The 26,851-nt window shown below is 50.9% G+C and overlaps 1 protein-coding gene across 1 annotated transcript; it reads right to left on the reverse strand.

The window, feature by feature from the left end:
• Window positions 1–1,300: 1,300 nt before the first annotated feature.
• Window positions 1,301–25,120, reverse strand: GNG2 (G protein subunit gamma 2). The gene is made up of 4 exons (XM_005152331.4): window positions 24,961–25,120; window positions 6,166–6,232; window positions 4,492–4,607; window positions 1,301–3,467 (listed from the first exon to the last, which is right to left on the reverse strand). Exons 3-4 carry the CDS (start codon window positions 4,576–4,578, stop codon window positions 3,339–3,341), a joined length of 216 nt encoding a protein of 71 aa, XP_005152388.1. The 5' UTR covers window positions 4,579–4,607; window positions 6,166–6,232; window positions 24,961–25,120; the 3' UTR covers window positions 1,301–3,338.
• Between the last annotated feature and the right edge of the window lie 1,731 nt (window positions 25,121–26,851).

A 26,851-nucleotide genomic window follows, 5' to 3' on the forward strand; every position in this document is an offset into this window, starting at 1 on the left:
TTTGAAATACCTACACACCACGCTGAGCTCAATGGCAATGGGTTTCACTGCAAAACCCACACTGCCACCTTCCTCCTGGGCCAGAGATTACCTGAGGCTAAGCAGCCTCAAGCTGTGGCTGGTTGCCTAGCTGAGAAATCATTTGCCCAGGAGAACCCTTCAAAACCAGAGTGAAAATTCAGGACTTTAAATTTGGTGGGAGGAGAGTATCTTCCTGGAAGCACTGGGGAAAGGAGGTGGGTGCAAGGGGAACAAGGGGATTTTCTGCTGCAGCCTGGGTGCAACCCCTTTCCCAGCCTCACACCACAGCCAGGACAGGACTCAGATCCTCATAGTCTCCCCAGAACAGCCCCAAACGAGGCCATTCCTGCTCTGAGCTGGACCAAGTGGGCCAGATGTGGGTGTACTGAAGGTGGCACTGGGTAGAGCCCGTACTCACTGCCAGGGATGGGAGAAGAAGGAAAGCAGAGGGAGAAGGAATGGACACCGAAGCTAGAGCTTTAGGTGTCTCTCAGTTTCCGAATGATGTGATTTTGAGCAATGTCACACCCTGAATGAGCCCGATCCTCCCTGTGCTGGCTTATCCTGCAGGAATGTGGCTTGTCAGTGGCTGAAACCCCGAGAGGTTTCCCTTTTCCTCACCAATGGGCACAAAGCTCTTGCCAAAGCCCACATCCTGTTGGGGAGACCCTCTAAACCCACCGGGAAGAGGATCGAGGATGGAAACCTCGATGGAACCGTGATGGAAACCCACCTCCCCAGGGGCTGGCACGCACAGAGCATATCTCCAAAGGCTTGAAACAAATCCAAAGTTTTATTTTCAACGAGTACAGAGACCACATGGGATGGCGATGCGCTACATCACAGCGCCGACCTCCCCACGCTGGCTTTCGGTTACCACCACCCCCTCCCCAAAAGCCTGGCAGCGGCAGGTTGGCACTGGAGGGATGGACTTGGCCCCGCCACCAGCAACCTGGACAGAAAATAAAAGTCCTTTTCCAGTACTCCAGATATTTTTTGTTTAAAAGCCTGGGGGTAGAGTTGGATGTCATTTGAAACCATGCTGGAAATACAGCATCGGGATGGAGAGATGGCTGGTATTTCTGTTGCGAGGGGGGAAACGATCTTGGCAGGCGATCTCTACTTGGCTAACAAAGGCGTATCTGTGCAAATATAAATACTGGGGTGAAATACCTGGCAGCACACCAATGTCAACACCACTACCGACATGAAATAAAGACCAGCAATGTAAAACACCTTCAATGAGTAGTTTAGGTTAATTTAACACTCCCCACACACACACCCTTCATGCATCTTTATTTCTTCATTTATATATTAAGAATTCAAGTTGTAAAATACAGAAGTCATTAAAAAATTTATTACAAACCACTTCGTGACAGCATTGGAGAAGGGTTGGGGTGTGAGCCCCGGGTCAGACCGGCTGCGCTTCACTCTCTGTGACAGTAAATCAGCATTAAAAACAAAAGACAAATGGGGGACGGGGTATTTACACATCTGCCTTGCAACACCAAGAATGAAACCAGCTGCAGAACAAATGACTTCATCCATCCTTCATCCTAAAGCTACATAAGCTGTAGTAAAAAGATCAAGGTTAGGGGGGGCTGAAACCCATGGTAGGAGGACTGGGACAATCTAGGCTACTCATGTCCTATAAATGTTCCCAGATGCCAAAAGTTTGGAGTCTAGTGTAAGAAAAACTGGTCTTCTCTGTGGAAGACTAGAAAAAGAGTATGAAAAGGTAGAAAAAACAAAAATGCACTTATTACGGGCTAGAAAGTTTCTCCAAAAGGTACATAAAGACTATTGCCCTCTTGGATCCACAGGGATTTTTAAGCTGATACCTGATTCAGAACTACAGTTGAGCCAGGTCACTGCAGACTCCCAAACCCCCTATGTGACACCCACCTAATTTTGTACACAAATCCCCCAGTCATGATTCCCAAAGTTCCCCAGGAGTGTAGATGAGTGGGGAGAGCCGGGAGCTGTTTAGCAGCGGAAAGAAGAGACAAGCCATGTCCACAAAAGTATTAAACCCAAAGCGGATCCAAAGAAGGTGGCTTGTGTCCCCAGAACGCTGGCAGCAGATGAACCAGACCTGGGAGTAATTCCCCAGCCTGACAGAGAGCTCAGGCTGTGCGTAAACAAGGTATCAGGCACCTCCATGAAGGGGTGGCCCCACGCTCCCCAGACTGCTCCCCCTCTCTACCCATTGCAGTGGGGCAGCAGCAGTGGGTGTGGGAAGGGGCGGAAACATCCTGCTGTGGGGCAGCATCCCTCCATGGGGCAGCATCCTGATCCAGCCCCAGGGAGAGAAGATGCTGCTGAGAAGCCAAAAGAGCAGGACATGGACCAAGCGAGGAGGGCAGAGGCACAGAGGTGTAGGAAAAGAGGAAAGACCCGGAAAGAAGTGGTCGACTTTGATTTTCGGATTTCTAGCTACCCCTCAACTCCCAGGGGTACCCTAACACAGGAGGTATTTCAGGAACGTCTAAGGCATTGCAGGAGTTGCCTTTGCTGTCAGAATCACCTCGGTTTCCTCCCTACAGCTTTTTCCACCAGCACATGGTGTTAAATGATAGAAAAGAAAAATCTGGAGCGGATGAACAGAGACAAACTCTCATGCACTACCACTGAACGTCGTCACAGGAGTATGAAGCACCAACCACGACACATGATTCACTTTTACTTGCAGAGCTGAAGCTAATCATATACAAAATGTTAGCAAGTGGGGTTCTCTGGGAACACGGAGCTGCCAGCACACGGGGGGCAGGCAGGAGCTGCTGCATCCTCGCTAACCCACCACAGGGCCCTGTGCTACGCAACCACCGGAACTAAAACGCACAAGACCAAACATTGAGTAACACCATAGTTCATCTAACCTGTCACTATATATCTGACAACTTAAATAAAAAAGAATAGTTTGGAAAGAAACCAACAATATCATTCCAAGAAGGCTATACACATCCTTAGCAGTTACTTTGCTCAGCACAGCTCTGGTGCTTTTAAATATGGAACAATTAAACAATTTTGTGAGCAGAAAAGTAACACAGATTTATTCTTTACATATTTTGTTGTGTTTTTTTGTTTTTCTTTCTAGGCAACTCTACAGACTTCAGATCTTTTGCCTCGCAATGCAGATCATCTTATTCCCCCAAAGGTAGCCAGGTTCTTTAAACATGCACATCTCTGTAGCTTCCAGGCCATGTATTTTACTTATTTTTTGTTTAAATTCTGCAGACTAGCAGGTTGTCCCCATTCCTAAAAACTCTACATCAGTGTTCAGGGTGGCCTGAGTGCTGGTCAGGCTCTTCGAGGGTTTACAGGATAACACAGAAGAACTTCTTCTCTCTAAAGGGGTTTTCTGAGGCTGGGACAGGGGTCAATAGAGGGTCCTCCTTGGCGTGGGCTTCACAGTACGCCATCAGGTCTGCTGCTGCTTTTGACACCTGGAATAGAAGGAGCCCTGCATTAGGGAGGAGCTGTGCTGGGGACATCCCACCTGAGAGATGGCATGGCCCATGGGGCTGGACTCACAGCATCCCTGAGCAGGTAACACCGTTGCTAGCCAAAGACCTGACCAGTGAGCCAACAGCATGTCCCTGGTGGGGCTGGTTTTTCACATCTGGGCTCTAAGCTCTACTGTCAACATGCACTCCCATGAGCATCCTTCACATCCTTCATCCATCCTCATCCTTCACCTGACCTGAGTGTAGCAAGTATCAACTTCAGCAGGTGCCACATCCCTGCCAGCTCTGCCCCCCATCCCTCGGCAGGGACATCCACAGCTGCTCCTGAGCTGCCCTAGCTCACCCCGAACCTAAGAGGTGAGGTTTAGATTTGCAAGCACAAAGAGGTTCTCGCAGCCATCAGCCAGTCCCAGAGCACCATTCTGCTCAGGACTGTCATCCAAAGCCACCCCAGTGGAGAACATAAACCCTCTGGGATCTCAAGCTTGAAGCCAGTGAGATTTTGCATGCCCAGAAACAGCAATTCCACTGAGGTGGAGCAGAAGCGGTCAAAGCAGAGGGAACACCTCCTGGAAAGGATTTCCATAAGAAACAGGCTTTCAGAGTTGCCCTGCTAACCTCAAGGCTGAGCACCGAGCACTGCCCAAAGCACACTTTCAAACAGCAAGTGTGACAAACAGCATGGGTTTAACCTGTTCCCAAGAAGGTGAGATGCCTCAGGGAGAGTCGGTTTTCCTTCCCCTGGCAGAGCTCCAGGCGATGCTTCCAGAAGCCTTCCACAAGCAAGCATCTGCTGCTGCCTTCAGCCACAGCCATAGGGATCACTTAAGACAAACATCCTCCATAAACACCACCCTCCACCGCATCCCAGCTCCCATAATGTGCTTTTGGCAGCTGCTCAGCAGCAGACACCACCTCTCAGCATAACTCTGAGCTGACAGCCAACTTCTGAGCTGGTGTCAAGTGATAAAAAAGCCTGGAGAGGATGAACAAACTCTCATACCTTTATCCTGTCAATGTTGGCCTCCATCTTAAGCTGCTCCACCAGCTTGCGGGCTTGCGCTATGCTAGCAGTGTTGTTGCTAGCCATGGGCAGGCCAGGCGTGCTCTCCAGACAGGCTGTGGGTGCAAGCACACAAGTGAACTGCTGGGCTGGGCAGAGCTGCTCCCAGCCCTGAAAAATACCCCAGATCACAGAATCATGGAATGGTTTGGGTTAGAAGGGACCTTAAAGCTCACTCAGTTCCAATCCCCCTGCCATGGGCAAGGACACCTTCCACTAGACCAGGTTGCTCCAAGCCCCATCCAACCTGGCCTTGAACACTGCCAGGGATGGGGCAGCCACAGCTTCTTTGGGCAGCCTGTGCCAGTGCCTCACCACCCTCACAGGGAAGAGCTTTATCCTAATACCTAATCTAAATCTGCTCTCTATCAGTTTAAAGCCATTCCCCCTTGTCCTATCCCTATGTGCTGTTGTCAGAAGTCCCTCTCAGCTTTCTTTCCAGCACCTTTATGCAACGACAGACTGCTCTAAGGTCTCCTCGGAGATTCTCTTCCTCAGGCTGAATACTTCCAGTTCTCTCAGGCTGTGCTCCAGCCCTCTGTGTGTAGCTGTTAGAGCTGAGCTGTATGAATACGGATGTGAATATGAGAGACGCAGACCCAGGCATTTGAGCCAGGGTTGAATCCTGTGTTTATACAAGGACAATGAGCCATCAGCCTTTGTGGGTAGGTGGGTAGTCACACACTGCCAGTGGTACCCTCCTGTGCCTTCTCCATTGTTCCCAGAGCAGGGAATGCCCTATGAGCCATGCTTAGGTGACACTAGGACCTTCTTGAGCACAGCAGGACCCCAGCTGGGATCTATTCTGTCTTTGGCCGTTATATGAAAGGCGGTGGTAACAACAAAGCAAAAGGAAATCAGAGAATGGGCTCCCCCTGGGCAGCCCTGGGCTGCCTGGAACTGCAGTACCAGGCTCATTACCCTGCCCCAAACCAGGCACATACTCCAGCCCCACAGCAGTGCCCATGCCCAGCCTTTGCCCTGTGTCCCTTGGCCTCCCTTGCTTTGTCCCTGCTGCCAACTTGAACATTGAGATGCTAAACAGGATGCTGGAGTTTCCTGTTTCTCAAGATTTCCACCCCAGGCAGGCTCATTAAGTCCACACCATCTTGATCACGGATGTTTTTCCACTGCTTTATAACAGCCCTGAGCTCCGGTGGCCAGAAACCTAGCATTCAGCTCCTCCAGCAGCCAGTGCTTTTGCAAGCAGCAAGTATTATACAGTGTGGGCACAGCCATGCCGTGCTGCCCCTGCCTGGCTGGGGCTGCCTGCGAGCTCCAAAACGGGGCTCTGAGGAGTGTCCTGCAATAGTAGGGTGCAGGGAGCCTCCCACCAGTCCCAGGCAATAGGACAAGGATGACACAGCCCTAAAATGAGGATCCTTTTAGGGAGGAGACTGAAAAGCTGTGAGCACATTCAACTCAAGCCAATCTTGGAGGACGTAGAGGAGGACAGGCTCATGCACAGAAAGAAACAACCTGACACTGAGCAAGGTGCCCATCCTTGAAGGTGGCTGGAGAGCAAAGTCGTGCCAGGGGAGCTGGGGTTTTAGACGAGACTCCTCCCCAGCCACCCCTGCCCCATGGGGGCCGCGAGGAAGAGTTATCCTTTACCAGAAGCAGGTCTCTCCGGTGATGTGTGCCTCTAGGGGAAGATCTGCTCCTCTTGGCTGTTCACTACCTTTGATTAAGAGAATATAAAAAAGAAAAAAGGAGCCAGGTTAGTTTGCTGTGATGCCAGTCAATGCAATGAGACCATTATTTATGGCATCAGGAAACCCAGAGTCCTTGCAGATGCCAACTCCCATACTCTGCCAGGAAGGCAGAAAGGCTGTGGGTTTCCTTCCGTATCCCCCCACCTCCTTGTGCCTTCCAAGCACATTCCCCAGTGACATTATTCACATTCAGTGAGATTTTCAGCACAGGAAGAGGTTTCAAGCCAGTGGGCAACTATCCGAGGGCTGCTGGCAGCCAGGCTTTCAGCTGCTCCCCAGCAGCCCCACAGCACATCCGAGCATGCTGTAGGATGCACAGCAAGAGGGGATGCAATTTAACCGTCTGTTGCAGAGAGCACGTGGCAGGGCAGAAAGAACATCTCCTGGGGAAAACTGCCAAAATCCTCCCCCCCCTTTGCCACAGTCCAGCTCCCACCATGCCTCCGTAACAGCCCAAGCTCCTCCTAGGTCTGCTCTCATTGCCCTCTGTGCCAGTGCTTGAGGTTTATCTCCAGCTTGTGCCCTGTTTCTTCACTGGTTTTTCTCAGCTTTCTCCCATTCATTTTGCTGGAGAGGTGTTGGAGCAGCAGGGTGCCTCTCTCCTGCTTTTGCTTTCAGTTCTCCCTGTGAAGCCACAGAGTGGATGGTGGTGGTGGTGCCACCACATCTGTGGTGCAGCAGCTGGTCCTGGGCTGGTGGGAAAGCCAGTGACCATAGAGATGTTCATCAACCAACATGCCATTTCATGGTTTGAATGCTGCAGAGACCTTTCTAATGCAGCAAATGTTATTCAGTGCTGTTGTTCCATTTCATACTGAGGACCCTGATCTGTTGGTGCTCTGGTGCTGGAAGTCACTTAGGGACTGAAGATTAATGTCATGGAAATAGGCATGGGAACAGGGATGACTGCTGAGAGCTTCTGTACAGCTGCCACAGTCCTGATCTTTTGAAAAATATATGTATCCAACCGCTCTACCAGCCTTCTGCAAGGAAACTCTCTCATGCTCTTACTACATCTAGCTCTAGAGGCAGTGAGGTGGAAAAAACAGGCCCAAAAATAAGGCCAGAGAAGGCTCAGACCCTTCTGAGGCAGGGGAAGGGACAGCTGTGCAAGCACCCCGCTGTGCATAGGGCTGCTGGGATGATGGTGGGGACCTGGCCGATGCTCAGCCAGCTCACAGCACCCTGGTGACACCAGCAGCTGGCCACGCTTGGGCCCTCTGCAGATACCTCATGTATGAACTTGAACCAGTTTGAAGCCAGTGATGGATTTGCAGAGTTTCCATGCTGTGAGCAACTGGACGTGCTTCCTTCAACATGAATACAGAAAAATAGCAGGTGGCACTTTGAAGTGAACCACCAGGAGTAAACCCAAAGCCTTAGCATATGGCTTTGACATAAGCCAAGCCAAGCTAGCGCATCCTCCTCTCCTTCTACCCCTAATGCCTCTTTATTACTAATTGCAGTAATCCAAACTACACCCTGGCAGGTACCTCTGCAGCACCAGGGTGACTAAGATGCTTGCAGGCAGCTGCCTGCTGCCCTCATCCAGGAGCAACACCACCTACACCAAAGCAATACATGTATTTATTTCTCTTCCCCAGGACCCAAGGAGGTGCTTGGACTGCTGCTGGACTCCATGCTGAATAAGTTAATAAGTATTTAAGTAGATAGTGGGTAGATGCCGAGAGCGTCAGACTTCAGACAAATTAAAATCACCCTGGAAAATACATAAATCCTCAGACTGGAGGGAAAATGCTGAAGTATTTGAATGGCTGTCAGAAAGAAATTGTTATTTCTTTGTTGGTACAAGTCCAGAGGAGGGATGTGAGGATGATCAGGGGGCTTGAACATCTCTCATACAAAGACAGGCTAAGAAAGTTGTGGCTGTTCAGCCTGGAGAAGAGAAGCTGTGTGAAGACCTCATAGCAGCCTTCCAGTATCTGAAGGGGGTCTAAAAGGATGCTGGAGAGAGACTCTTCATCAGGGACTGTAGAGATAGGACAAGGGGTAATGGGTTTAAACTTAGGCAGGGGAAGTTCAGGTTAGATATAAGGAAGAAATTCTTTACTGTGAGGGTGGTAAGGCACTGGAATGGGTTGCCCTGAGAAGTGGTAAATGCCCCATCCCCGCCAGTGTTCAAGGCCAGGTTGGACAGAGCCTTGGGTGACATGGTTTAGTGTGAGGCATCTGTGGCCATGGCAGGGGGTTGGAACTGATGATCTTAAGGTCCTTTCCAACTCAAACCATTCTGTGATTCTATGATTCTTTCCAGGCAGCTTATTTCCTAGCAGCGTCATTCCTCCATGGGCAGGCACTGGGAGTGGAGCTTTCAGAGCTGGGGCTGGGGACCTGGTGGATGCAGTGAGCCTGTTGACCCCATCTGGGGAATCCAGGTATTCCCAGCACAGCAGGTGACAGCAGCCCTTGGACACAGCAGGTTTGTACAGGTTTAATGACACTCAAAGGGGAAATGCATGGTGCCTTATTTCATTCATTTAATGGCACGTACAGCTGGATAATATGATTCCTGACCACAGGTTAATGACTAAGGATGCTATTCTGTTTTCATGCTAATGATATTTAGCATGTACAGTACATTAATATTGTCTCTTTTGGGCTCTGCACTGTAATCACAACTCAGGATCTCGCCAAGTTGTTTTGATACTTGCCTGTTGTGCAGAGGCATCATGGGTTATTTACTGTATGTGGCAAGAGATTTCATTCTTTTAAAAGGATGTGAAAGTGCTTGCAGTGAATGTCTGGACTCAGAAATTTTGCTGCTGATTTTTGCTAGCTGGTACTTATGCTCTAAAAAGCACCTAATTTGTTGTTGACTGTTTAATGAAGAGCCATTGACATATCTGAATGGCATTTTCTTCTTTTATCAGTGGCACCCAGCCAAATCAGGACCAAAAACTGGAATTTAGCTGAGCAAAGGGTGAGGGATGCTCCTGACGTTACAGCACTTGATCCAGCATTTATGGCTGTGTCTGCTTTTGGTCTGCTCGGTCTTCAGTGTTTACCCAGGATATAGAACAACAAAACCCAGCCCATGAGCTGCCCACCATCACTGCTTCAGCATGCACACAATGAGCTGCTGCACAACAGGATGAGATTGGGGTTTAACTCGCTCCACATTAAAAGTCACCACTGCTTCAGGTCAAGGGACAACCAGCTCTCCTCCATCCATAACCACATCTACCTTTCTTTCTGAATGCGTTTCTCTCTCCCAGCACATTTATGCACCCCTCTTACATATTCTCCTGATCCAAGGGAGAACATTGGTTTTGCTCCCATGCCCCTGTCCCTGAGCAAATCATCGAAGAGGTGCTGACCCCATCCCTCCTGCCAGCACACAGCCCAGCCACTAGAGACTCGTTTAACTCAGTGGTAAATTAATTTGCCAAGTTGCCTGCTGCTCCCCATTCGGCTCCAGCCTGGTGAGCCGCTAGTGCTGCCTCCTGGCACAGCCTGGCACAAGCTGCTTTGCCATGGCACCACCTCGACCGATGAGCGAGGCAAAATGCCATCTACAACCCAAAAAAGCCACTGTGAAAGGAGCATTTCCTGATGCCAGAGCAATAGAGCCCTCCTGCTAAGCTGCCTCTTTCCCAAACTGTGCTCCTGTGGGGCCCTGGCATCCCCCATCTGCCAGCCCTGCTTGCAAGAGTAAATCAGCCTTCATTTGCCAGCTTCTCGTCTGCACAAGCTGCCGCTTCCTTTGCACAGAGCTATGCGCACCTTGCACCAGTTCCATCACCAGCCCCAAACCCACAGATCTGAGCCCAACCTCTCCTTGAGCTTTTCTCCCCCTTTTGCTTGGGTTTTGCCTCAAGTGGCATGTGGATGGAGACCAGAATCCTCATGCAGTTTAAAATAATGCATTTTAAGAGTGATTATTGAAGGTAATTGGACTAAATATGCAGCTGTCACTACAAAACACCCTGAAGCACATTTTGCACTGGGTTGAGTCTGTCACTGTTCAAAGGCAGTGCTGACCCTAGCTGGGATGCCAGCATCCTTGCAAAGCATTTTCTTATGTTCTTGAGGGTGCAAACAGGCATTGAATAGGATTTTACAGGTGTCATGAAACACCTCCTGCGTCTTTAGGGGTCTGCCGCCTTTGCACACCCAACTGTCATCCTCTGCTCTTTTAAGCCTGAGGATCACATCCATCTGTTGCCAATTTTCCAGACTTTTTTCACCTCCCAGTGGGTTTTTCTCTACCTTGCAGAAAACCGTTCTCCCCACATGGGCCAGCTGAACCAAAAGGAAAAAGTGGTGGCCTGCAAGAATGAAACCAAAAGCACTGATGTCTGCAAGTGCAAAAAACTCACCGTTCCTCTACCATCGAGACTGAAAGAGCACCACACAGCATCACCCACCACTGAGAACAGCTCCTTTTCAGAGTGAAAGCAGGAGCCTCCCTGCTTCTTGATTTCAGTTTTAAAGTCACGCTTTCCATCACTCCTGTGCTGGTATTTTCCACACAGTTAGTGGCAAAGCAGGTGAACCCCATTGGGCAGCCAGGATTTTGGGGAGCACAGGGCTCAGACTTGCTCCTACCAGGTAGTCATCACCTAGGGGTTTTTTTCTTGGTCCAGAAAAGGTGCCATGCTGAGTATTGTAACAGACGGATTTATTCCACCTCCCATTTGTGTTGGGATTGCTCCAGGCCCCTGCACATCCCAGCAGCTGAGGCCAGCCCAGCTCATTGCATCCCAGGGGTACAGTCAGGCACAGGGCCAATGCGGTCCCTACTGAGGCAAGCAGGCTCTCCTGAAGACTGCCTTTTCCTCCCCAAAACCCAGGTGTGATGCAGCACCCGGAACAGATAACAGAGCGTACGGCTGTGCTGTCACACCCCTGCAGCCAGCACTGCTGGTCACCGGCCGGCTGGAGCGTGGGAATGCCTTGTGTGGGGCTGGCTGGCTTTTCAAGCCATCCTGTTGCTTTTGCTAAAAGCCATTGCTAAAAATATGCGGCTCGCCTGAAAAATAATTGCTAAATATATACAGAAAAACACAAAAATATTACAGACAAAAAAAAAATAGCAGAGCTGTGTTTCCAGGGGGTGGAAGCTGATATAGTCACATTGATCTCAGCAGCAGTTGCAGACCTGGCTGGGAAAGGAGCCTTAATACGCCCAAACGACATGTGTTTCATTATTTCCTTAAGCAAAGAAAACAATAGGAGCTAGGTCTGTGCCAATGGGCTCCCACCACACTGCTTTGCGGGGGAAAAAGGACCTTATCCTTGAAGGTGGTTTCAGCCACAGCATCCACAGGGATTTTATTCCCCTTTCCAACATCCATTTTTTACACCTGATGTCCAATACAGTGCTTAAATCACCAACGAAGCAGCTCGCAGATCAGAGGCATGCTGGCAAATAAATAAATAAAGCAGTACCCGAGTGGAAAAAAAAAAATGAGCCTGTTGCCATGGAAACAGCTTCTTTATCACACCAGCATTGGATCCCTCCCGCCAAACAGGGGCGAGGTGGGATGGGTGCCCGTTTTGGGCCCAGTGCTAATGTTTTTGCCTTTGTCAGTGGGTTTTGGTGCCTGGCCTCCCACTGCTTCCACAGCAGCTCGGAGCAGTGCTATATCCATTGCCCATCTTAGACTTGTGCAGCCCTGTTCAGCCCTATTTCACCCCGAAAACAGCACTGGAGTCAAACCCCATCCTGCTGCTGGCTCAGCCAGCCCTGGCTCCCCTGGCAAATCCTGTTATCAAAGCAATGCAAAGCAAATAGAGTGAGAGGGAGCTGCAGCAAAGATTTTTCTCTTCCCTAATTTTGCTGGGGCACTAAATAAAGAGCTCCCACTGAGCTGGCTTTGCAGGGAGCCTGGCTTGGATGCCCCCTCCATCCACTTTGTGCTGCCAGAGCCAACCACTACTGCAGTCCAGATCTCACTAATATCTGCAGTTGAATGCATGCTTTTCCATGAGGTCTGCAAGCACTAAAGGTTTAGCAACATCACAGCCTGGTTTGGGTTGGAAGGCACCTTAAAGCTCATGCAGTTCCAGACCCCTGCCACAGGCAGGGACACCTTCCACCAGACCAGGTTGCTCCAAGCCCTGTCCAACCTGGCTTTAAACACTGCCAGGGATGGGGCAGCCACAGCTTCTCTGGGCAACCTGTGCCAGGGCCTCAGCACCCTCACAGGGAAGAACTTCTCCCTAATGTCTGACCTAAATCTTCCCTCTGTCAGTTTAAAGCCATCCCTCTTTGTCCTCTCCCTACAGATCCTTGTCAAAAGCCTTTCTCCAGCTTCCTTGTTGGCCCCTTTAAGTACTGAAAGGTTGTTCTAAGCTCTCCCTGGAGCCTTCTCCAGGCTGAACAACCCCAGCTCTCTTGGTCTGTCTCCATAGCAGAGGTGCTCCAGCCCTCAGAGCATCTTCATGGCCTCCAACAGGTCTCTGTCCTTCATATATCAGGGGCCCCACCCATTTGGAAAGCTGAGCACGTCCTTGTGCAGCCCAACAGGACTGACTCCAGGAGAAACTGCTTTCCCAGGAGGCACATACAGATCCAGAGGGGAGCAGGGAGCAGCTGCAATGGGGCAAGTGGCTCTAACCCCACAGGAACATTTCAGGTCTCACAGGGCTGTCCTTTCGCTGGAGCAGTCACTGTGCTGTGGGTGTCACGCAAAAGTGAGAATCTCAGCTTCATATTTTCTCACGGGCATCCTAACGGCTCAAAACAGAGGCAAACAGAAACCAACCTCAACTTCCTCTTTTTATTTGGTTGGGGTTTTAGCTTTGTTTTGTGGGGGGGAGCAGGGTGTTCACAGTTTTTTTGGGTGAAGGAGCAGAGAGCACAGCCTGGGATGGGATATCTGTACCTGTCCCTCCTGCCACCCGTCATAGGAAATGGTGGGTCTCTCTGGCCAGGTACCGACCAGCTCCAGGATCAGCACAAGGCTCTAGCACCACAGGAATGCCACCAGGGTCACCAATCCGTGTGCTGAAGGTCAGGGGTTTAACATCAGCATTGTTTCCCTGGGCGACAAAGCTGGGTATTTCCAGCAAGCCAGAAAGCCATATGAACCCAGACCCTGTCCCAAGGCCTTTGGAGATGTTCCTCTGAAAAGGAAAAGCCATCCCACCATCATTTGCATTAAAACACTGAAGAAAAAGTGTTTGGTCTTAATGCGCAAGGGACAAACCCAGCAGTGTGTGCAGATCAGGCAATGGAAGGATGGGTGCCCTTGGAACTTGGTCAAATACTGCAGAATAAGGATGCCCAAATATGTGGTCCAGTAGTCTAAGAAAGCAAAGCTGCTTATACTTTGGCACAGAAATAAAGAAGCCTCAGATGTCATGTTCAGTGTGATACACCAGAAGGAACAGATAAGGGCATGCATCCTGTCATGCCATCACCAGCACCGCCTTTCAGGTTCTCCTGCAGCAGAGGGTTTAAGCAAAGGTTCCACTTCTGTGGCCCTCATCGGGGCTGAGCAAAACCACTGCTGCACGTCACCAAAAATGAAAGTGATTTCAGGGTTGGGGTTTTTTGTTGTTGATTTCTCTCTGTATGGGGGTCAGCCCAGGCTGGAGGTCAATGGTACTATCTACAGCCGTGTCCAACGCACCTTTTAGCATCGGTTAAAATACTATGTAGATATCCTTGAAAATACTTGAGTTTATTATTTTGCATTTCTACTGCATCAATAGACAGTAAAAGCCAAGTTCCTCTTCCAGAGTGCACTGTACCCATGCTACATAAAGCAGCAAACCCTTTCTTTAGGATTATTCTCACCCTGGCATGTCTCTTCCCAGGCTGGAGTGACTCTGATATAACTGTGTCAGGAGCAGCTGGTGGTAACCCAGCACTACCAACAGCCATGCACCCATGAGGCAACAGCTATACAGTAGAAGTATGAATGAACTGACCAAATAAAAAACTCCTGTTGAAACCTCGATCAACTCTTGACTACCAGAATCTTCCCTATGAAACCTGCTTCCAACCGATGAAGTGGCAGCAGGGAGGGTATCCCTTACTTCAGAGCAGAAGCTTCTGCTGTCAAGGGGACTCTGGGTCTAGGTCAACACACCACTTTACAGCTGGCCAGAAAGGAGCAAAAACACACAAAAACAACTTCTTTTTTTTCCCCATAGGGAGACTTCTAAAAACCCCAAATCACCCTTTAACTAGAAGCATCATCACACCCATGACTTCTCCATTGCTTCATTTCTTGATTTCTTCACCAAAACAACTCAAATTGACCCTGAAATACATTCTTTGTACACACCTTGCTCACAAACCCCAGTTCTGTGCTGCTTGTCCCAGGGAAAAAAAGAGAGATGGCTAAAGCTGCCAAGGAAGCAATGAGCCCCTGTACCAGGAAAAGGAGTTCAGCATCTGTTCATACAGCTCTGAACTCCTGACCCTTAATTAAGGGAAGCAGCCAAGAGCTATTATTTCATGTTAATTAACCGATCCATTCTTGGGTTTCAGTTTTCAGCATCCTGCTCTTAACTATTTGCTATGGTCAAGATAAAGACCTTTAGGGGAAGGTGAAAATTAGGTTTGAAAGCAAAGGGAAGAAGGAAGGAGTGATCAAGGTGAAGGCATTTTACATAGCATTGCCTTTGGAAAATAATTTGGGCATTTGGCTGTGTCAGCAACCATTCCCGAAGGGACAAACCCACCCTGAGTGCCACACAGTCACCTGGAATTCAAGGCCACAGTGACTTACCAACTGCTTGCCTCTCAGCACAGGGGCACAGCCACCCCAAAGGAATTGGGGCAAGCCCTAATTTGGCTAAAATGTCACATTTTAGAGGGCAACATCCCTGTGACAGCAGGAAATGGGAAGGAGCACGTGGATTTTGTAGTAGCTCCTGCCATGGTGTCAGGCTGTTGGGCTCATCCTTCCATAAGGCATTTGTTATCCCAGCTAAAATAAGCCCAAACGTGCTCCTTTTGCTTACAACGCAAGTACCTCACCTTTCCGCTCAAGTAACTTCTGCGGTATGTGAAGCCCTCAGCTGCAGAAATCGTTGCAATGAGGAATCATTCTCTGATGATTTCACCCGGATCAAACCTTTATTAGAATTTTATTTTAAGTAACACTCACACAAAGCCTAATAACCCTTTCCAGCCGCTGGGAATCACCCACCAAGTTGCATCAGCAAAGAAACAACCCCGATAAGCATCCCATTAGTTTTAAGCCCCCCCAGGAATTACCTTAGACTGCTTTAATTAGGTATCCACCGTACAAAAGAATTAATTAATTAGTGATAAGCACCTGAACCACATTACTCATAAGGCTCTATTTCGAGCTTCAAATACAGCAAACAGGTCACAGCCTATCTGCTATAGTAGAGCAAAGCCTTGGTGCTGCTGCCTGGTATTTCTCTTCCAATCCCTGCCATCAAAGCAACAGGGTGGGGAGCTTTTTTCCCTTTCTTTTTTCTTTCCCAGTTTTTCACAGCATCCAGAGCTGGTGCCATTAGAGCCACTTCTCCAATAGTGGTTGCTCTGCATGGAGGTGGGAGAGCTTTGTAATTACTTTCTGAGATTTGATGTGCTTTAGGCATGGGTTATGGAGTAAAATCTTGTTTCTTGCAGCTACAATTACTCCACAAAGGCTTCACTACAAAGTTGTTGCAGTACAACAGCACTAAGATATCTGTTAAAAGAGTAAAGCCCTTGCTGATGGCCAGATCCCAAGCTGCAGGTGGAGGATCACCACTAAACATGGGTGATTTTAGCAAGTTTCTGGGTGAAAGAAATGGGAAGGGGGGAAGAAAAGAAAAATAGCACTTGCTACTCTGTATTTTCACAATCAGTAACTTTGAATAGTAATTCATTGTGGCTTGCACTGGCTTCAGCATCCTCCAAGCTGACAGTTCACAGCAGGGATGCTGGCAGGGATGCAGAGCCCTGGCAGGGCTGCAAACCAGGTTAGCTGGGGCTGGCTGGGGAGAAGTAGGTTGCTCTTCCATCCTCGGTCGGTGAACTGACCCATATTATTGCAATTAAATTTAACTTCTGTGGCCTGCTGCTGCCTCTTTTTTTTCCCTGTAACCTAATGCATTTCAGTCTAAAGTAGGACCTGATAATGGAGGCAGCAAGTACACCTGGGTCCTCTCCCAATGCAATGAGGAGAGGAGGGCATGGCCATCACAACAGAACTGGGACAGGGATGTGGAGGGGGATCGGGGATCAAAAGGCAGCACCATTACAGCTGTGAGCTCAAGCCCTGACCCACCTGCATTTCTCCTGACCACAGTGCTCCTGCAAAGCAGCCTTTCCCACGCTATTTGCCTGGCTTGTTAAGCCTGTCTCCAACCTCAGCCCCTCTCCACTGTGCTCATCACTAACTAACCTCTACACACAACATCTTGGCTTTCCCATGGAGCCCAAAATTCCTGAACCAGCCCATTTTTGCCTTAAAAAAGGGAGGCAAAGCCTCCCTGCCACGCTTCCTGCTGAGTCAACAGCCTTGCTCTTACCACCACACATTATTCCGGCTGTATCTTGAAATGACACATGCTCAACAAACACTGGTATTATGCAGGCAGGAGGAGAAAGCCACCCCAGAGCTGCTAGCCTGGGTGGTGGTTTTACACTTGTAATAATCAAACATTACTAAAAAAATAAAGGCAAAAAATTTAAAGCCAAAGAAACCGTGCAAATCCTGCATTAAACAGCACAAGATGGTGTTGCCCGTGCTGGTTTTCCCTCCCCTCCCTTGCATCAGTACCTCCTGTGCCAGAGACCAGTCCATCCTGGCCATGCCACGGGCACCACGTGCTTCATTTATCCTCCCTGTGCCTGCTCCCGGAGCTTTAATCTTACTCCCAAATGAGCCGGAGCCACTGTGCTTGGTCCCTGGTGCTCTGTGAGCTGCTTTCCCAAGGGCAAGCGCCTTTCCCTGCCTACCTGGCTGCTGGGAAACCTCAGCACGGGCTCTGAGCCTGATTCCTGTATTTTTCCCAGCATGAGCTATGAAAATCAATGAAGGCAGCTGCTCTTTGGGGGCTGGGTTTCGCTTCCAGATAGGATGGAGGAGCAATATCGATTCAAAGCCAACCTAACTTTTACACATATTAATGCAAAAATTACACAGGGCTTAGATTCAGGCTTTAAAAGCATAATAATTTAAAAATCAGTGCCTCCCTTATTTGCTGCTTACACTTCTCCATGAGCATGCATTGCTGCATTAAAATCATCTTCTTATTCCCTCCTTGCACAGTGTAGAGGGAGGAGGCAGGGATCCCCCGCCAGCACTGGCTGCGGAGTGGGGGAAGCACTGGACACAAATGCAAACCCCCCAAGCAGGGCTGTGAGGCTGAGCAGCAATTATATTAAATCAGCTGATAAATAATGCAACGTATTTTGATAGTACCAGCCCTGCAAGCACCGCACAAACACCATCACGTCTCCATGATATAAAAAATACAAGAGATGAAGTGCAATCAGGTCAGCGTGACTTGAATAACTGAGACTAAAGCCCTTCTGAAATGCTGTCCTTGGGGCACGCTGCAGCTCCTGTCCCATGGTAGAGGCACAAACTGTTGCCTCTTCATAAGGTCCTACACAAAGTGATGGGACTCCACCAGACCTGGTCAGCGTTCAACAATTTGCCATCCAAGGTAAGAGAGCTCTGCTTAGACACTTTTCAGCATGAGCACAGCTGCTCCAGCAGCAGACACAGTCCTGAAGACTAATTAGGAGAGGTTCAGATAGGTTTACAGGCTGTAGATGGCTGAGGACCCCTGCTAAGGACCCCAAACCGTTGCAGACCAAGCGAAGGGGTAGGAAATACCCAAGAAGACATGTAGAGATGTAGAGGAGATGAAGCTACATGGAGAAGACCTGGCCACGTTTCTGCATGACACTATGGGGACAGCTTTTGCCAAAACAGGTCAAGTCCAAGAGGCAATACAAGCAAAAGATCCCATGGAACCAATAAAACCATAATGCAATTGAGATAAAACTGTATGGCAAGCTGATGGAACATCCTCCAGAGCAGGTAAGGAAGCCAAAAGCCAGCCGTGAGGACAAACCCCAAACCCCTCATATGCAAGCAGCATATGAGGTGAGGAAGTCTCCACCATGCAAACACAATAGTCAGATGCTTTCTGCACACCTGCTGGGACCCTGGAAAGGAGGACACAACCCACAGAGAATCTGCTGTTCTGCAGCAGCTCAGGGCTCACAAGAACCTGCTCTAAGGTCTCCCTGGAGCCTTCCTTTCCCCAGGCTGAACAAGCCCAGCTCTCTCAGCCTGTCTCCATAGCAGAGGTACTCCAGGCCTCTGAGCATCTTCATGGCCTCCTCTAAACTTGCTCTAGGCACTGAGAAATTCTCTTGCTACTTTGGTCCTCAGGAGACTTGGACCAAGGTCTCGGTGTCCTTCCACCTGAGATGACCCTTTCAAGAGGCAAAAGGCAGTGAGGATCTGGCAGGAGGGTTTGGGAGCAGTGATGCAGTGAGGAGACAACACTCTTGGGCTCCATAACTGTAAAGGAATCTCCAGGGACATTTCACCTTCCCCCAAAGCGATACAGCTCAACAGGCTGGATGCAGTCCATACATAAGGAGCCACTAACACTGTATTAACTTGAGAACATGTCTGCAGACACTGGGGCCATACTAATCCCCACCAGAATGGTGTGTGCAGATGTGAAAGCAAAAGAAGCAGTGGGGGAGAAGTTGGTCTCCTCAACTCATCCCACATACTTCTGCCCCACAGTGTCCACTGCATGCCTGACCCAAGGCTCTCCACAGGGTACAGCCCCAACCCCATGAGCAGATGATGAATACTTATTACTCTTCTACATCTTGTTCCTCCCAAGGTCTGCTTGAGGCGGAACACATTGAAATGGAGAATAAACTCTTGCAAGGTGATTTCTGCCTTGAAACACCAATGAACCACAGGTTTCCTTCCTCCTGCTGACAGCAGTGGGGAGAGCAAGCTGGAGCCCCAACCTGGGTGGCAATCACTGTCCCACTCTTCTCAGGCCCCCTTTGTTTATCACCCATTTGGTGATGATAACCCATTACAGAGGGTTTGAGGCAATCCAGCCCAGCCCCACTGCATGACCAAGGCAGCCACAACACAGATCTTCAGTTTGGGTTCAGCCCAATAAGCCCAAACCCACCAGACACTGTCAAGGAAAGGGACAAGCCCAGAGACCAAAGCTCATCTTGTGGTGCTCCTCACACCAGCCAAACCAGACAAAGACCCAACGATGACTCCTGCTACATGCAGAAGCATACTGGCACTGTCCTGGCATTCCCTGCTGACAGGGAATGAAGACACATTTCAGCATCATGAAGACACATTTCTGGCACCCCTATCATGTTAGGGATCTGTTCCCTGACTCTCAACACCTTCTTTATCCTGCTTCCCTCCCTTTGCTGCACCTACTCTGAAGCAAAACCAAAGACACTGGGACCAAAAAGGAATGAAATCAGCACCAAGCATCTCACATCTACCAGCAGCTGGCAGTTTCTACCCCAAAATGGCCCAAAAAGTACAACTCCTCCAAACCCACAGTTAGCACAATGCACTCAGTCTGCAGAAATTCACAGCTATGGAAAGGATTTTAAGGCAATTTAAGCCAGAAGCATCCCTTCAGCATCCCCCTTAAAGGACTCACACCTCAGGCTTGTGGCTCTCAGATGCCTAGCCACGCTCCCCATGCCATCACGTGTTAGAGTGATGCCACAACAGGTTAAATGCTCCTGCAGTTCATCCAGCTTCAGTTCCTGGTCTGTCCTCTGGGACACAGCTCAGACAGGAGCAGGCAAGAGAGAAAACATGCTTCTCCAAATCCCTGTGGATGCTGGCGGGTGCACAGGGACACCCTGCCTTGTCCTCAGGTCCCCAAGCTGGAGGAGCAGTAAGTGCTCTGGTTCTATCACAACTACTGCTTTTCCCTGCATAGACTTAATGCCACATTTCCTTATTGACTAGTAAGCCAAGACAAGTTTCTGTTGAAAGAGAATCAGCAAATCCAGGTTTCAGTGTTAGCTCAAATCCCCCTTGCACAAGCCCAGGGCTGGAGCCATGCTGGTGTTTGCAACAACTTGGCATAAAATCCAAACCACTGTTGAACTCCTCACCAGTCTTCACACCAAAGTGGTTTCAGAGCCCCAAGGAGGTGCAGGGCCTGCACAGCCCTCTTGGCCACCATGCCAGGGGTGTGCAGGGTGAATCCAGCTGCAGGGACTGATCCAGCTGTGCTGTCATCAGAGGAGTGCAGGTTTCCTAACACAGCAGGCTGACACACAGAGGCCCCAGAGCACTGCAATGACCCTACAATAACTAGCACAGAAACCCACCCAAACAGTGTCACTGTTTTCCCCATGGTGCCAGCCAGGGGAGTGCTGGGGCTGCTGAGCACAGACAGACAGAGGAAGGGGATTACTTGGCACTGACTTACTCTGGGCATCTCCCATAATCAGTGCTGTGTCTCTATACTAAGGCAGCAGTGGTGGGGTGGGGCACCGATGATCCCACAGTCCCCCAGTGCAGCTGGTGGCTCTGCGCACAGGCAGCAGTTAGGATTCAGGGCTGGGGTTTAGCTGTACCAGTCTGGAGGATGCTGCAGGCAGCAAGAGGAGGGATGCTGAACAGCATGGTGTGGGGTAAAACTGCAACACAAAGGAGCTTGCAGCAGGAAAATCCCAGGGATTTTTCCTCTTCAGTGGGATCTCGCATGATCCAGGAAGAAGCACTGACGTTTGATATCTCTGATGAGTTCCAAGGCTTGGGCAAGGATGCTCCTTCCCACCCAAGTTGCTCTCTCTTACAAACCCAGATGCTCAGCTAGGCCCTTCCCAGCTGGGAGAGGCACTTGTTGGGAATATCAGGGGAGGAACAGAGATAGCTGAGTCAACTTTCCTTCCTACAGCCCTTGGGAGAGCAAGCAAGGGCAGGACAATAAACCTGTAAACCAAGATACCAACTCAGATAAAGGATCTTATCCACCATGGCACCACCTCTGCCCCATGCCAGCTCCTGGGGTGCTCTGCTATACTGAGTACAGCACTTTGGGACTCACAGCAGCACCCCTGAGAATAACCAACCTGCAGCTCAGCTGGCTTTTGGATGCTAGACAAAAGCATCACCCATGACCAGAGACTTCCCTATGTTGCTGACACTCACCAACCACAATCCAGCAATGCCTGGACCTTCCCTTGGATAAACTAATTAGCCCAAATTACAATGATGACAAGAGACAAAGGCAAAGGAAACTGCATGTGAAGAGCAAAGGAAGGACCAGATAAGGTAAAAACCAATTGGGTTTGGTAGGATGAGCAGGTCCTAGTACAGTTGCGGCCCAGGAACTGTTGAGGGTTTCTCAACTGCGTACGAAAAGCAATTTTTTAAGGTTTGGTACTATGTCATTTCAGGAATTATTTCTTTTTTTTTCCCCACTGAGCCTGTGAAAATTTGTGTTTGGTATTTGAAGCCCATCATAGCTGCGGGAAATGCAGGAGATGCATTTGGCCTCAGCATGGTTGCATCTTTGCCCAGCCCAGGGGCTGGCTGCATCCAGCTCCTGCTGCCTCCCGACCCACAAAACACTGGTGGTTTACTTGCACCACTCCAGTCAAAGGTATCAGTAAATAACCCTGGCCTGATCCAAAGCCCAGGCTCCACAGACACCATCCCAATGACTTTGGATGGGTTTTAGAGCAAGCCTTACTTTTCCACAGTGCCAAATCTGTGTCCTCCCAGCAGCTGGAGCCCATCCCATCCTCCCCAGCTCAGACCTGCCTCTAAACATGGCTCCTGCCCAATGGCCCATGCCAAGTGTGTGCAGAATGCTGGGAGAGAGCCTGACCTCCCCCACAGACATCACATGCTCCCCGACACGCAGAAGCAGAAGCCCCCCTTTCAATTCTCCCTATGAGTCTAGGGGCACAAAGCTGCTCCTGCACTTTAAAGGGACCAGTTTTGGGGGTGTTTGCACCGTGTATGTGGCATACACAAGAAAGAAACACGCATGAGGAAGGGCTGAAGCTTCACTGAAAGTTAGCAGGCAATAAAACTGTGCAAGGGCAAGCACAAAAATCCCCTTGCCAATGAACCATGCTGCACCCCATGCCCTGCCCCACAGCGTGGGGTACCATCTCCCTCTGCCTTTCAACCCACCCCTCCTTCCAGGAGCCACTGCGACCCCACAAAGCAGCTGAGCAAGAAACCAGAGAGGAAGAAACAGTGAGAAAAGAACCTAAAAAGCAAGAAAAATGGAAAACCCACACAATCCCTTTGCTCACTCCTCTTGCTTCCACACCAGCTGTGAACGCGCACGGCTGTATCCTGTTCCTGCATCCTGCTCTGGGCGCAGGAATGACACACTTGGAGAAGTCACACTGAGAACTGACACAACTTGTGCCAACAACGGTGCTTTTTCTGGGGCAAATGCCTTATTCCCAACCCAAAATGAGGCAGCAGGCCAGCAGCAGGGAGCAGACAGTGCAGCTCTGTGGTCCTTAGTGGCAGCACATGCATCTCAAGCTGGCTGGCCTCGAGCATCCTGGCACTGAAACACGGGATGGAGAGGCATGGCTGCCCTTTAGAAGCACTTTTTGGGGGTACACAGGGCTCCTCTTCCGACTCACCAGCCCTAATTACTATGGTAACAGCCTGCGCCGGCGCCTCGCTGTCCTCCTCTGGTGACTCACACGGTTTCCAAAGGAGAAGTGATGCCTCGGCCACCACCGGTTGGAACCAAAGCACTGGAAGCCCAGCAGGCACGCCTGCACCTGCTGGGTGGGAAGGCACGGTCCATCCTTGCAAAGTTTGTCTCTTTATCGCATTTCCCACTCGCAGCCACCCTGGCACAGGCTGGCAAAGCAGCAGGCTGCCTCGGGGATAAAAATAATACTAATAATTGAGCTTCGTCACCAGCTCGCAGCCATCTACCCACAGGAATCCCATCAGGAGACCCTGTGATCACCTGCTCTTGGTCTTGATAACCACATGCTATAAGGCAGCCCAGTGCCAGGATCCAATGCACACTGGTTATCATCTCCCCCGCAGGGGTCACTGCCATGAGCATCCTTAACGCTGATATGTGCACCACTGGGAAAAAAAAGCTGGCAGCTCCCAGAGAATCTGGGAGAAAGGATGGGCAGGTACAGGCACTGTGCTAGCTGTGTGTCCCCCACAAGCTGGGGATACCCCATTTCAACGTGAGGCTGACTCCAGCTGACATGCAGATGATGCTGAGTCTGCCCAACTTGTGTCACAGGTGAGCAGCCAGCAGCACACTGTGCCAGCAGCAGCCCCTGCTTCTTCTTGCAAGCAAATGCAAGGCTGAAAAAGCAAAAAATAAGCCCCAAAACTGGTGCAAAGGAAGCAGCATGGCTGATGCCCAGCCTTGCAGGGCCAACATGGGAGCTGGAACAGGATGGGGCTGAGCCATGTGCCCTGTGCCCTGCAGCATGGGGTGAGAAGAGCCCCATTATAACCTCCGGAGCACCTCAAAACATCCTCCTGGAGAAAGGCTTTGCCCCGGGGCTTTCCTGGCAATAATTAATTGAGTCATATTTCAATCCAGCCAGGGGCCATATGGTAGAAAAGAGGATTAAAATCGCATGCTCCAGCTGCATTCAGGGAAATCCAGTTATAAGGAAAAATCCTTCGTGCCTGGCCCCAGCCTGATGCCAGGGTACGTGCTGCTGCCACCCGCACAGCCCCGGCCCCTTTCCCTCTCGTGAGCACGGGCTCACTGGTGGGGCAATCACTGTTTGGTAATTTGGGGGCCCAGAGGAAACAGGGAAATAAATTACAAACCAGACCTGCAATGATCCCTTGCCCTGCAGGCAGCAGGTACAGCAGTGGCAGTTAATGTGTGCTCCAGTCCACCCTTTGGGGTAGCATGCTTTAAGATCATTAGTAACTCATTAGTTACTCATTAGTACTAATTAGTTACATCGCTGTGCTTCAAGATTTTCCCTAAAAATAAATCCATTTTCGACCGAGGCAAGAGGACAAAAGTTTTTTGATGGATTCCCCGCCCACTGGGGCAAGCAAGCCCTGGACCGGGTTTACTGGAGCACATCCCCATTAACTGGTGATTTTCCTAGGGTTACTTTACCCGAAGTGCTCACCCCATGAACCACCACTAAGAATAAGGATTTGGACTGAAATGATGGGGAGAGCGCTGCCGCGGTGGGGATGGTGGGGTGGGGCACAGGGTAACCATCTCCCCCAAATCGCCCCCCAAGCCAGGCTGGGGCAGATCCATCCCAGCTGAGGTTGCTGCAAGGATTTGGGGCTGGGAAAATCTCCCCCTTCTTTCCCAGGGAGAAAAGGAAAAAAAAAATAGAAAGAAAGAACACTGTCTCATTCATTTGCTGAAAAAGCCTTTTCTGTGATGGCAAATCAGAAGATTAACTGAGGATCAAACCCTCTGAATCCAAACCTTTGCTGGCCCCTCTGTGCGGTACCGCACCCAGCCCCCGGCGGGATGGGAACCCTCGCCCCCCTCCGCAGGTGCCATCGCCACCCGAGCCCGCGGGGTCCCCGTGGGGTGATGCGGAAATCGGCGCCCTGAGGGATGTGGGGGGATTTTCTGCTGATTTGGGAGCGGTTCGGGGGCCCACGGGGGGCTGGGGACCGCCCTGCCCAGCCCCAATGTGCCCCAGTGCTGCCAGCCTCGGCCCTCCCAGTGCCCCCCGCCCCGGCTCCCCGCGTCTGCCCGGCGGTACCTGGAGGCGGCGGTGCTGCCCCGCGGGGCGGGCGGCGGCGGGACGGAGGGATGGAGGGATGGATGGAGGACCAGAGGGAGGGATGGAGGACCAGAGGGAGGAGGAGGGTGGTCAACAGCAGCCCCGAGCGGCGAGTCCCCACCCAGCTTTGTCTGCGCTCATCCCTCTGCCTACAGGAAGCGGCTCGGCCCCGACTTCCTCCTCCTCCTTCTCCTCCTCCTTCTTCTCCTGGTCCTGCTCCTCTGGCTACTGCTCTCCTCTCCTCCCTGATGCCCCGGGTTTTGCAGATCGCTTTTCTCTACATCCCGCTGCCGCCTGCTGCTGCCTTTCAGCCTGCATCAGTCCTCTCTGTCTTCCTGTGCCCGTGGTCCATGTCCTAGTCTCTGTTTCTGTCTCAGTCACTGCCCGTTCCTGCCTCAGTCCCTTCAACGGCACCTTGTCCCTTTCCCTCCCCTTCCTCATTCCCCCAACCATGAACCCCACACATGCTATGCACCAGCCCCCACAACCACCCACTGTACCCGCATTCTGCACCCCAACCCCCTGTACCCATTGCGTACCCTTCACCCACACTCTCTACACCCCTCATCATGCAGCCTGCACCCCACACCTCCCCCGCAAGCATCACATACCCTGCACCCCACACATATCTCCCACCTTCCCTGCACCCCATCCCCCACCTGCACCTCACAGACCCATCCCTGCACCCACAGCCCCACTGCATCCATCCCTGCCCTCTCCCCTCCTCCCCCTCATCTTTTTAATGCCCCGTGTTTGGGGATCCCTTCTTCTATCCTCTGAGCCTCCAAAACCCTTTGGCACTCACACCTCTGCCCTGACCACACAGCTCAAATCCTGTCACCCCCCAGACCTCTCTGTGCCCCTCAAGACCTTCTCAGCTCATCAATTCCCTACTTGCCTCTCCAGGGCACAGCTCTGGGAACACCCATGACTCCATAGTTTATGTTTTCTTTTTAATCCATGTAAACCTGCATGACTTATTTTTTAGGATTTCAGGTGGAAGATTTCCAAAGCACAAGAGAGCTGGTGAGTGCTGGTTGGGTTTTGTATAAGGCAGCCTTTTCCTTTCCTTCTTCTGCAACCGGAAACATCTGCAGCCAGCCCAGCTGTACCTTGGCTACACGTGGCTGTAGCTTCAATTCTGCTCTGTTACACATATATACACTGAAAGTACGCTCATGTATCTCTGGGCAGGGGGCACAGCAGAGCTGGGGTTCTGCACAGCCCCCCAAAACAGGGTGCTGCAAGCTGTGCCATTGCCCATTGCAGCAGCAGCGCTGGGATGCAGCTCCCCGCGGGTGGGGGGCACGGGCATCCTGCAAAGGGTGACAGCTCCCCTGGCCCGCAGCGGTGGGTGCGAGGGGCTGCGTGTCACCCTCCCGCCGGCAGTGGGGCGCTGGCTGCTATGGGTGGGTTTCCCCTCCCGTTTCCACAGCAACACTGATGACGGGTTTCCTTGCAGGGCTCTGGAGCTCGGCCCTGCAGAGCCCACCCCAGCTTCCCCTGGGGCCCTGTCACCACCACCCACCCCGGGCAGCACCCGGCATGGGGCCAGCGATGGCAGAGTCCCCCACCCCAGACACATGAACCCCAGACTCTACGCAGGGTACATGCGGTGCCGCACTAAATGAAAGTGTTGCATACAGTGATGATTTCAGGGTGCAGAAGGTCACGGGCTAAAGAGACAGGAGCACACGGGGTGTTTGTGTAATTATCAGCAATTAGTCATTGGTGTATGATTGGGGTGATGTCGGAGGGTGTGTCCAGCACTGCTGGCTTGGAAGGGCTGATAGAAGGAGGATGCTCTGTGAGGCACCTGCCTGGTGAGAGTCATCGCTGTGTAACACTGGAGAGAGCACCACCAGCTGTC

Source organism: Melopsittacus undulatus, chromosome 4, assembly GCF_012275295.1.
Source record: "Melopsittacus undulatus isolate bMelUnd1 chromosome 4, bMelUnd1.mat.Z, whole genome shotgun sequence".
NCBI classification, from domain to species: Eukaryota; Metazoa; Chordata; class Aves; order Psittaciformes; family Psittaculidae; genus Melopsittacus; species Melopsittacus undulatus.